We start from the raw sequence: 12,568 nt of genomic DNA, 5'->3' as shown, positions 1-12,568 counted from the left end.
ACTGTTTCATGAAAATGGGCCCTTTTTCTTTTTTTGTTTTCTTTACTAACCATATCGTCAAATTAAGATTTATAAAGCTCAATTGTTTAATCGCATATTGAGTACTGCTTGTTATTTCATGGTACTAATTTCTAACAGGGGACACATCGCACAGCATCCACCCAAACAAGATTTCTTAAGTTTGGCCAGGCCGGGGGCTATCATCCCCTCTATTAAGCTGCTAGCCAAACCGAGAGTTACAATTGAAATACAGTTGCATCAGCATGAACTAATCAGTCTGGTGGAAGAAGCTGTCCCGGAGCCTGCTGATCCTGGCTTTTATCCTGCAGTACCGTTTCCTGCAGTAGCAGTTGGAACAGTTTGTGGTTGGGGTGACTTGGGTCCCCAGTGATCCTTTGGGCCCTTTATACACACCTGTCTTTGTAAATGTCCTGAATAGTGAGAAGTTCACATCTACAGAAGTGCTGGGCTGTCCGCACCACTCTCTGCAAAGTCCTGCGATTAAGGGAGGTACGGTTCCCATACCAGGCAGTGTTGCAGCCAGTCAGGATGCTCTCAATTGTGCCCCTATAGAAAATTCTTAGGATTTGGGGGCCCATACCAAAATTCTTCAAGTGTTTGAGGTGAACGAGGTGCCGTTGTGCCTTTTTCACCACACAGCTGGTATGTACAGACCATGCGAGATCCTTGGTGATGTTTATGCCGAGGAACTTAAAGCTGTTCACCCTCTCAGCCCCAGATCCCTTGATATCAATAGGGGCTAGCCTGTTTCCATTCATCCTGTAGTTCACAACAATCTCCCAGATGTAATAGTGGCTAGAGGACCTAGGGTAACAGAGGAACTGAAGGAAATTCATATTAGGCAGAAAATGGTGTTGGATAGACTGATGGGACTGAAGGCTGATAAGTCACCAGGATGGTCTGCATCCCAGGGTACTTAAGGAGGTGGCTCTAGAAATCGTGGATGCATTGGTAATCATTTTCCAATGTTCTATAGATTCAGGATCAGTTCCTGTGGATTGGAGGGTGGCTAATGTTATCCCACTTTTTAAGAAAGGAGGGAGAGAGAAAACAGAATTATAGACCAGTTAGCCTGACATCAGTGGTGGGGAAGGTGCTGGAGTCAATTATAAAAGATGAAATAGTGGCACATTTGGATAGCAGTAACAGGATCGGTCTGAGTCAGCATGGAATTACAAAGGGGAAATCAACCTTGAATAATCTCCTGGAATTTTTTGAGAATGTAACTATGAAAATGGACAAGGGAGATCCAGTGGATGTAGTGTACCTGGACTTTCAGAAAGCCTTTGATAAGGTCCCACATAGGAGATTAGTGGGCAAAATTGGAGCACATGGTGTTAGGGGTAGGGAACTGACATGGATAGAAAATTGGTTGACAGACAGGAAACAAAGAGTAGGGATTAATGGGTCCCTTTCAGAATGGCAGGCAGTGATTTGTGGGGTACCGCAAGGCTTGGTGCTGGGACCGCAGCTATTTACAATTTACATTAATGATTTAGATGAAGGGATTAAAAGTAACATTAACAAATTTGCAGATGACACAAAGCTGGGTGGCAGTATGAAATGTGAGGAGGATGTTATGAGAATGCAGGGTGACTTGGACAGGTTGGGTGAGTGGGCAGATGCAGTTTAATGTGGATAAATGTGAGGATATCCACTTTGGTGGCAAGAACAGGAAGGCAGATTACTATCTGAATGGTGTCAAGTTAGGAAAAGGGGAAGTACAACGAGATCTAGGTGTCCTTGTTCATCAGTCACTGAAAGTAAGCATGCAGGTACAGCAGGCAGTGAAGAAAGCTAATATCATGTTGGCCTTCATAACAAGGGGAGTTGAGTATAGGAGCAAAGAAGTCCTTCTGCAGTTGTACAGGGCCCTGGTGAGACGACACCTGGAGTACTGTGTGCAGTTTTTGTCTCCAAATTTGAGGAAGAACATTCTTGTTATTGAGGTAGTGCAGCGTAGGTTCACGAGGTTAATTCCCGGAATGGCGGGACTGTCATATGTTGAAAGATTGGAGCGACTGGGGTTGTACACACTGGAATTTAGAAGGATAAGAGAGGATCTGATTGAAACATATAAGATTATTAAGGGATTGGACACGCTAGAGGCAGGAAACATGTTCCCGCTGATGGGTGGGTCCAGAACCAGAGGCTACAGTTTAAGAATAAGGTGTGGGCCATTTAGAACGGAGTTGAGGAAAAACTTTTTCACCCAGAGAGTTGTGGATCTGTGGAATGCTCTGTCTCAGAAGGCAGTGGAGGCCAATTCTCTGGATGCTTTCAAGAAAGAGTTAGATAGAGCTCTTAAAGATAGTGGAGTCAAGGGATATGGGGAGAAGGCAGGAAGGGGGTACTGATTGTGGATGATCAGCCATGATCACAGTGAGTGATGGTGCTGGCTTGAAGGGCTGAATGGCCAACTCCTGCACCTATTGTCTATTGTTTTTGCGATATTGAGGGAGAGGTTGTTTTCTTGACACCACTGTGTCAGGGTGGTGACTTCTTCTCTGTAGGTTGCCTCATTATTACTTGAGATTAAACAATCAGTGTAGTGTTGTCAGCAAATTTAATTAGCAGATTGGAGCTGTGGGTGGCAACACATGCATGAATATACAGAGAGTAAAGGTGGGGACTTAGTACACAGCCCTGAGGGACACCTGTGTTACGGGTCACTGTAGTCCAAGAACAGCATTCTCAAATAAGCATCTTTCTTCTCCAGATGTGAAAGGACAGTGTGTACAGCAGTGGCTATTCTGCCACCTGTTCATCGGTTTTGTCGGTAGGCGAATTGTAGGGGGTCCAGTGTGGATGTAGTCCTTAACCAGTGTCTGCAGATGTAGTCCTTAACCAGTGTCTCAAAGAATTTGCTTATTATTGAGGTGAGCATGACGGGATGCCAGTCATTCAGTAATCCTATCCCTTCAAACAGACTCCAATTTGAAGAGGTGAATAGTCAGCAACCATAAATTTCTCAGCGTTATCAGTTTAGAGGTTCTGTCCTGGGCCCAGCACACAAATGCAATTATGAAGAAAGCACGGCAGCATCTCTACTTCCTTGGGAGTTTGCAAAGACTCAGAATGACATCTAAAACATTGACAAACTTCTAAAGATCTATGGTGGAGAGTGTATTGACTGGCTGCATCCCCTGGTATGGAAACACCAATGCCCCCGAATGGAAAATCCTAATGGCTACAGCCCAGTCCATCACAAATAAAGCCCTCCCCACTATTGGGCACATTTACATGAAGCATTGTCACAGGAAAGCGACATTCATCATTAGGAATCCTCAATACCAAGGTCAAGCTCTCTTCTTGCTGCTGCTATCAGGAAGAAGGTACAGGAGCCTCAGGACTCACACCACCAGGTTCAGGAACTGACTAACTCATCAGGGGTGATTGATAAGTTCGTGGCCTAAGGTAGAAGGAGAAGAGTTATTAACTTCAAACTTTCTGCATAATCACTCAAAGAGTTGAACTGCATGTGCACGAAATGAGAGCTGTATAACTCATCTCCTTCTACCTTAGGCCACGAACTTATCAATCACCCCTTGTATACCTTATTTATTTATTAGTATTATTTCTTTCTTTTGTATTTGCACAGTTTGTGGTCTTTTGCACGCCACTTGAATCCCCAAGTTGGTGTGGTCATTCATTGATTCTATCATGGTTATTATTCTGTCATGAAAACATATCTCAGGGTTGTATATGGTGACAGATATGTACTATGATAAATTTACTTTGAACTTCCAACAAAAACTTGCCTACCACAAAAGTTGATTACTTAGTTTGTCTCCTTTTTAAGCATTAGTGCAACATAGGGAATATTTCAACATCTATAGCCAGGAATGATTAAGAGTGATGGCAGGAGCCTACGGAAATTCCTTCCTTGCTTAATCTGATATCCAGACCTGTCATTTATCAGGTGACCCAAAATTCCTCAATATTTCTTCTATCCCTTCCAATACTTAAGTGCAAAGTCTTTAAATAAATTGTAGAATATTCCTTAATAACCCTGTCCACATCCTCCCTCTCCATACATGGGTCACTCTTTTGTTTCCTCTCCCAGTTTCTGTCCTGATGAAACATCTCTAGTTTTTCTTCAGTTTTAATTGCTAGTACTTTCCATGTTTTTGATTTCCTAATTTGCTTACCCGTTGTATTCCTATATTTTCCATACCCTTACAGCTTTTTCTTTCCTGAACTCGGTGTTATTCAGTATTATCCGATGACCTACATTATCAATAATTGTGATTTCCTTGCAACATATGTTATATTTTATATCAAACTGGGCTCTCCCATTGGTTAAATTAGAGCAAGGTGATACAAATCCATCCTACAAGGTGGACTTCAATAATACTTTTGCTTCTAGCTTAAGGAGCCTTCCAATAATTTTAGAAAGGACCAACATTTGAAAGAAAAGACACTTAAGAAGATTTTTACTCACACCGAGCCACTCATTTAACTTATCAAAGTACTTCATACTCACTCAACTATTTGGTCATTGAAGGTAATGGTTTTAATGGTTTTTGTTTATTAAACAGAGAATTTTCCTCATAAATGTAAATCGTTATCACAGATTTTAATTGCCATTGAAGCATAAATTTTAAATCAGCTGGAATAAAATTTTGATTAGAAATAACACATTTTTTTCAATCATTGGCTTATTATACATTATGTGACATTGATTTAGCTTGTTTAGAATGAAGTAATTTTTGTCCTTTTATGCTCTAACCATATCTGATGAACTAAGTACTGTCAGATACAGTGCCTTGAAAAAGTATTCAGCCCCAACTATTTTTACATTTTACTGTCTTATTTTCTAAATCTGAAATACACTGAAGTAGGATTTTTGAGCTAATCTCAAAACATCATTCAAATCAAAGGAAAAATTCCAAAACCTGTCAACAATTTACTAAAAAACAAAAAAAAATTGTGAAGCTGAAAAGTATTCATGCCCTTTGTAATTACTATACTAACTTTCCTCAGGTGCAATACTGTATATCATTGGTCCCCAACCACCAGGCCACGGACCAGTACTGGGCCGCGAGGAAATGATATGATTTGGCGATATGAAACGATATAAGTCAGCTGCACCTTTCCTCATTCCCTGTCATGCCCACTGTTGGCACTTGAACGCACATGAGGTCCTTACATAAGGAACCCCCTTCGAGTATCGCTGTCTCCCATCACCCCTCGATGGGACCATCTTGTTGCAGGGAAACAAGCCCAGGGCTCCCATTGATTCAGCTATATTGGTGTGTTGCAATGATTTTATACGTTCATACGGGGAAAATATGCGCTGTGTGTTTAATAGCCAAATGTTACTTAAAATGTTATGATGCTATTGACTTACATAAGTGACTTATAATTGACTTATCACTATATTCATGCAAGGAAAAATATGCACTGTGTTTAATATTAAATTCGTTAGATAAACCCTTTCAGAAACAAACTCGAGTGTATTAGCCACTTATAAGTGACTTATAGTTGACTTATCACCTATATTCTGGTCGTGATTAACACCGACGCCCCCCCCCCCCCCAACCCCGGTCAGCCGGTCCGCAAGAATATTGTCAATATTAAACCGGTCTGCGGTGCAAAAAAGTTTGGGGACGCCTGCTGTATTTTACCTTACCAACTTAAACAACTTGTTGATGTAGAAAGTTGGAGGATCACATGTTTTCAATGAATTCATAAGAATAAATACACCATCTCTCTGTAAGGTCTGTAATCCATCTCTGTAAGGGCACGTGGCCAAGTGGTTAAGGCGTTCATCTACTGATCTGAAGGTCGCTAGTTCGAGCCTCAGCTGTGGCAGCATGTTTGTGTCCTTGAGCAAAGCACTTAACCACACATTGCTCTAGTGTCTGTGCGAGGAGTGGCGCCCCACACAGGCTTCCAACCTGCGCCTTGTAAGGCATGAAAATACCAGACGCAGGCCCCTGAGCATGGTCTGAGTTGACGTTCCCCCCCACCCCCCGTAAGGTCCAGCAGTATGGCAGATTTCCAATAGACCAAACCAAAATGAATATAAAAGAGTATTTAAGACAAGTCAGAGAAATGATAACAGAGAAGGTTTCCTGACACAATATTTAGATAAGCCTACAAGAGGAGAGGCTGTACTTGATCTGGTATTGGGAAATGAAGCTGGTCAGGTGTCAGGTCTTTCAGTGGGAGATCATGTTGGAGATAGTGATCACAATTCTATCTCCTTTACCATAGCATTGGAGAGGGATAGGAACAGACAAGTTAGAAAAGCACTTAATTGGAGTAAGGGGAAATATGAAGCTATCAGGCAGGAACTTGGAGGCATAAATTGGGAACAGATGTTCTCAGGGAAATGTACAGCAGAAATGTTGCAAATGTTCAGGGGATGTTTGCGTGATGTTTTGCATAGGTACATTCCAATGAGACAGGGAAAGGGTGGTAGGGTAGAATGGTGTACAAAGGCTGTTGAAAATCTAGTCAAGAAGAAAAGAAAAGCATATAAAAGGTTCAAGAAACTAGGTAAGGATAGAGATCTAGAAAATTATAAGGCTAGCAGGAAGGGGCTTAAGAACGCAATTAGGACAGCCAGAAGGGGCCATGAGAAGGTCTTGACAAGCAGGATTAAGGAAAGCCCAAGGAATCCTACAAGTATGTGAAGAGCAAGGGGATAAGATGTGAGAGAATAAGACCAATCAAGTCTGACAGTGGAAAAGTGTGTATGGAACTGGCAGAGATAGCGAAGGTACTTAATGAATACTTTACTTCAGTATTCCCTATGGAAAAAGACCTTGGTAATTGTGAGGATGACTTACAGCAGACTGAAAAGCTTGAGCATATAGACATTAAGAAAGAGGATATGCTGGAGCTTTTGGAAAGCATCAAGTTGGATAAGTCACTGGGACCAGACAAGATATATCCTAGGCTACTGTTGGAGGTGAGGGAGGAGATTGCTGAGCCTCTGGTGATGATCTTTGCGTCATCAATGGGGACAGGAGAGGTTCCAGAGGATTGGAGGGTTGCGGATGTTGTTCCCTTATTCAAGAAAGGGAGTAAAGATAGCCCAGGAAATTATAGATAAGTGAGTCTTACTTCAGTAGTTGGTAAGTTGATGGAGAAGATCCTGAGGGGCAGGATTTATGAACATTTGGAGAGGCATAATATGATTAGGAATAATCAGCATGGCTTTGTCAAAGGCAGGTAGTGCCTTACGAGCTTGATTGAATTTTTTGAGGATGTGACTAAACACATTGATGAAGATAGAGTCGTAGATATAGTGTATATGGATTTTAACAAGGCATTTGATAAGGTACCCCATGCAAGGCTTATTGAGAAAGTAAGGAGATGGGATCCAAGGGGACATTGCTTTGTGGATCCACTTGCTCCATTGGCTTGCTCACAGAAGGCAAAAAGTGTTTGTAAATGGGTCATATTCTGCATGAAGGTTGGTGACCAGTGGTATGCCTCAGGGATCTGTTCTGGGACCCCTTTTTGTGATTTTTATAAATGACCTGGATGAGGAAGTGGAGTGATGGGTTAGTAAATTTGCTGACGACACAAAGATTGGGGGTGTAGTGGATAGTGTGGAGGGCTGTCAGAGGTTACAGTAGGACATCGAAAGGATGCAAAACTGGGCTGAGAAGTGGCAGACGGAGTTCAACTCAGATAAGTGTGAGGTGGGTCACTTTGGTAGGTCAAATATGATGACAGAATATAGCATTAATGGTAAGACTCTTGGCAGTGTGAAGGATCAGAGGGATCTTGGGGTCTGAGTCCATAGACACTCGAAGCTGCTGTGCAGGTTGACTCTGTGGTTAAGAAGGCATATGGTGTATTGGCCTTCATCAACTGTGGGATTGAGTTCAAGAGCCAAGAGGTAATGTTACAGCTATATAGGACCCTGGTCAGACCCCACTTGGAATACTGTGATCAGTTCTGGTCGCCTCACTACAGGAAGGATGTGGAAACTATAGAAAGGGTGCAGAGGAAATTTACAAGGATATTGCCTGGATTGAGGAACATGCCTTATGAGAATAGGTTTAATGAATTTGGCCTTGGAGCGACGGAGGATTGGAGGTGACCTGATAGAAGTGCATAAGATGATGAGAGGCATTGATCATGTGGATAGTCAGAGGCTTTTTCCCAGGGCTGAAATGGCTAGCATGAGAGGGCACAGATTTAAGGTGCTTGGAAGTAGGTACAGAGGAGATGTCAGGAGTAAGTTTTTTACGCAGAGACTGGTGAATGTGTGGAATGGGCTGCTTGTGACTGTGGTGGAGACGGATGCAATAGGGTCTTTTAAGAGACTCCTGGATAAGTATATGGAGCTTAGAAAAATAGAGAGCTATGGGTAACCCTAGGTAATTTCTAAAGTAAGCACACGTTTGGTGCAGCATTATGGGCCGAAGGGCCTATATTGTGCTGTAGATTTTCTATGTTTCTAAGATTTTGTGGTTGGATGAGGCTAAAGTGGAACTTTTTGGCCTCAATACTGAGTAATACGTGTGGCATAAATTAAATACTGCGCATCAGCTGGGTAACATGTAAAATATAGTGCAAGTAGCATTATGCTATGAGAAGATGTTCAGCAGCAGGGACTGGAAATCTGGTCAGAATTGATGGGAAGATGAATGCTGCTAAACAGAGAGATCCTGGATAAAAACAAGCTAGCCTTTGCCAGAAAGCTTAAACTGAGGAGGAAGTTATTCTTTCAGCAGACAACGACCCAAAGCACACTGCCAGAGCAACCACAGAGTGGCTTCAAATGAAGAAAATTGATGTTCTTGAGTGGCCTGACTGAAAATCTTTGCCAAGACCACAAGATTGCTCTCCACCGCTACTCCCCAACTAACCAGGCACAGCTTGAGCAGTTTTACAAGGAGGGCTGGGCAAAATTTGCTCTATCACTTTGTGCAAAGCTAATAGAGACTTATCCAACACTACTGGCTGTAATAGCTGTGAGAGGTGGTTCAACTAACTACCGAACAAAGGGGGATGAATACTTTTGAACTGCTGATATTTCGGTTCTTAATTTTTAGTTTTTCATTCTTTACAATTTTCTGTATTTTTTGGCCTCTGTTGTGAAAAAGGAGCATGTGATTCACAAATAAAAATTCTCAGTTAAATTGAACAAAATCTCTGGTTGTAGTGTGAACAAAGGGTAAGGGCTGAATACTTTTACAAGGCACAGTACAAGTGCTGCTAATCACACAAAGCTAACCCAACTGACATCCCATTATGAATCCTGGGCACACATGTTGGGTCCACTTATGTTCTCATATTACTTACGTACATAATTACCAATGCCATGTTTTTCCCCTTACATCACCTAATACAGTGATTGCAATATATTAAGTTAAAGAGCTTTTAGTTTCATCTTAGTCACGGTGTAAGTTTTTGCAAATAAAATGAAGTGAGCTGTTTTATGTTTAATGAAACATGTAACACATTTTACTGTATTCCAAAACCCTAAACACAAAAGTTTGTGTTAAAAATCCTTACGTAACATCATCACGTCAGACCAGTCTCTTAAAGCGAAACCCCAACTCAATGCTGGTGGTTGTGAATTATGTAAATCACATTACCCTACACAGCCCACCCCCCGCCCCACAGAATTCACTAAAACCAGCACTGTGAGCCTGTCTGGAGCCCTGATGAGCCGCCTAGTTCGGATCCTGTGTGCCATGGGCGGAGGAACCGCAGGTGCCTCTGGCTCATCCAGAGGTGCATTGACACACTTATGGTCACATTGTGATGCCAGGGGTACGGCAGCAGAACACTCCAAATCTTGGTGGGCCGGTTTAGGATGATCTACCAAAGTACGTTCAGGTTTATCTCTCCTATCTACAATAGAGTCTTTTCTCCCCACTCCAAATTGCGGAATTGCCATCGCAAGGAGGCCTAAAGGAATGTTGGTGTGCGCCATGGTGGATGAAAACAAACAAGGCGGGATGTAGGTCAACAGGAACCCAAGAGTGCTGTACACCATGAAAGGAGGTAGAGTTAGGTGAAAAGGAATCGAATTTACTGGGGGGGGGGGGGGGGGGAACGCTGCTGAGAGGCTGACCAGGTGGTCATGGGATCATGAATGAAATCACCTGGCACTTGTAATGGATGCCTGTATACCAACTCAGCCACGGAAGACCACAGGTCCTTTTTCTGAACAGTTGAGTCCCAGTCAGACCCATGGGAGATGATCATGCCAAAACTCATCAGTCAGGGAAGCCCTCAGAGCAACATTTAAGGAGCAGTAAAACCGCTTGCATAGGCTATTGGATTGCAGGTGATACGCCATTGTGTGATGTATCCTAATGCTGAGGTCCTGAATCATTGCAGTTTGGAGGTCTGAAGTGAATTGGGGTCAGAGGAAATATCATTGATGCTAGAGGGACGGCCTCTGGCCACCTGGTGCTACAGTCCACCATGGTAAGAATGTGCGTGAAATTGCGGGGGGTGGGGAGGACTAACCTGTCATAGTCTATACTGATTACCAACCACCCACCTACAATAATCATATGTTAATCCCATTTTTTATTATTCCCACATACCACAACACACAACATATTCCACCTCTCACCTACACATTAGGAATAATTTACAAGTCACCAATTAACCCACTGACCTGCATGTCTTCAGGATGTAGGAGGAAACTGGAACACCCAGAAGAAACCCACACAATTGGGATTGAACCCAGGTCTCTGGTGCTCTGAGGTAATGGTTCTACCCACTGTATCACTGTGCTGCCCTTGAAAATCAGGTATTCTTTAACTACTTGCTCTGTATGAGTATTGTGTAAAATAAGCTGTAACTAGAATTATAGCTATTGCAAAGGAATTACTACAATAACCAGGTTGGATTCAGATGGACAGTTAGCTACTTTCCTTAACTGCCACCTATTTCCCAGATCTGTTTTCTAACCAGTAAGCATTGGAGCCGAATTAGAACACTTTGATCTGCTTTCTCCCATAACATTTCCTTAATCTCTGTTTTGCATCTCACTGGCTTTTCATATTTCCTACTTTCTTTATTTTCTAAAAATATATTATTCAGTCTAAAATTTTAAAGAGGTTATATCATTGAATTGGAAAGCTTACAGGGGATTGCGGAGGAAGTTCCTTGACTGATGTTGGGTTTGAATGGTTGTCCTTTGCCTTCAACAGAGCCATGCTTGCATGCACAGTAGCAGTAAGATCTAACACCGCCCAGCATCAGTCATTGAACGCCACTCTATTCCTCATGAAGTAGGGTCCTGTTCAGAATTGGTGGCGCTTGATTGTGGCATCTGCAAAAATGAGAGGGTCCCGTAGTTATGCATTTCATTGTGCATATTGCAAAAATAAAATTTACAGTTTAAAAAGCTATTCCCAACACATACTCAGATTACGGTGCCTTAAGGCCATTACAATGGTCAGCCTCTCACAGCAAGTTTATACTAGGTGAGCACTGCCTCCTCAGGATCTCTGTATAACAAAAATCACAGAGTGTGTGGGGAGATGTAGAAGTTGAGGGGTATGGTTTGTGATCAAAGGTTAGAAAATAGATCAAATAAAGAATCCAACTGCGCCTTGTGGTATCTACTAAAATGCAAGGAGAATAATCAGAATCAGGTTTATTATCAATGACATTGCCATGAAATTTGTTATTTTGTGATAGCAGTACAGTGCAAGACATAAATGTACAAGCTACAATAAGAAAATTAAAATTTAAAAAAAATGAATAAATATTGCAATAGTGAGGTAGTGTGCACGAACTGTTCAGAAATCTGATGGTGGAGGGAAGAAGCTGTTCATAAAATGCTGAGTGTGTGTCTCAATGAATAAGGCAGATGAGCCATGATACATTAAATCTCACTTAAAGAGGTAAGAGGCAGCAGCTTCGAAGTGGTAACAGCTTTCAGTGGAGCCAGATAAGGATGGAGGGAATATTTGCTAAACAATTAGATTTGCACAAAGAGAAGGTTTTGGATCAGCAAGTGAGGCTGCATGGCTTGAACCAAAATCAAAAAGGTGCAATCACACTCATGAAAGCACTACAGACCCCCAAAGCAAATCCATAGACAATTTTTTTGGAAAATGAAAATCCCCTGAAGATGTTAACAGTGGAAGATTTCAGTCACCCAAACATTAACTGGGATTAAGTCCGTGCATGGGACATGGAATTCCCCAAAAACCTCTGAAGGCAAATAGACTGGGAATTTCTCCTCTAGAGCGGTCCCAACACCAACCCCTGTGGAACACCACTAGTCACTGGCAGCCAATCAGAAAGGTCTCCTTTTATTCCCACTCTTTACCTCCTGTCAACCAGTCAATGCTTTATCCATGCTAATATCTTTCCTGTAATACCATGGGCTCATATCTTGTTGGACAGCCTCATGTGTGGCACCTTGTCAAAGGCCTTCTGAAAATTCAAGTACACAACATCCACTGATTCTTTTTTGTGTATCCTGCTTGTTATTTCCTCAAAGGATTCCAACAGATTTGTCAGGCCAGATTTCTGTCAAGGAAACCATGCTGCCTTTGGTCTATTTAACCATGCGCTGTCAAGTTTCCCAAAAACCACATCC

At 42.2% G+C, this 12,568-nt stretch overlaps 1 protein-coding gene across 3 annotated transcripts in view; it reads right to left on the bottom strand.

Moving 5' to 3' along the window:
* Positions 1 to 4,477: 4,477 nt before the first annotated feature.
* Positions 4,478 to 12,568, bottom strand: part of LOC140202765 (uncharacterized) — a 126,920-nt gene continuing 118,829 nt past the window's right edge. For all 3 annotated transcript variants that reach the window (XM_072268074.1, XM_072268075.1, XM_072268076.1), the window contains one exon: positions 4,478 to 11,287. In XM_072268074.1, the coding sequence (XP_072124175.1) occupies positions 11,259 to 11,287 (29 nt within the window). In that variant the 3' untranslated portion in view covers positions 4,478 to 11,258. The remainder of the gene's footprint in view (positions 11,288 to 12,568) is intronic.

This window comes from Mobula birostris, chromosome 9, assembly GCF_030028105.1.
Source record: "Mobula birostris isolate sMobBir1 chromosome 9, sMobBir1.hap1, whole genome shotgun sequence".
In the NCBI taxonomy this organism is placed as follows: domain Eukaryota; kingdom Metazoa; phylum Chordata; class Chondrichthyes; order Myliobatiformes; family Myliobatidae; genus Mobula; species Mobula birostris.
The sequence above is the reverse complement of the archived record's forward strand: the minus strand, read 5'-3'. Positions and strand labels throughout refer to the sequence as shown.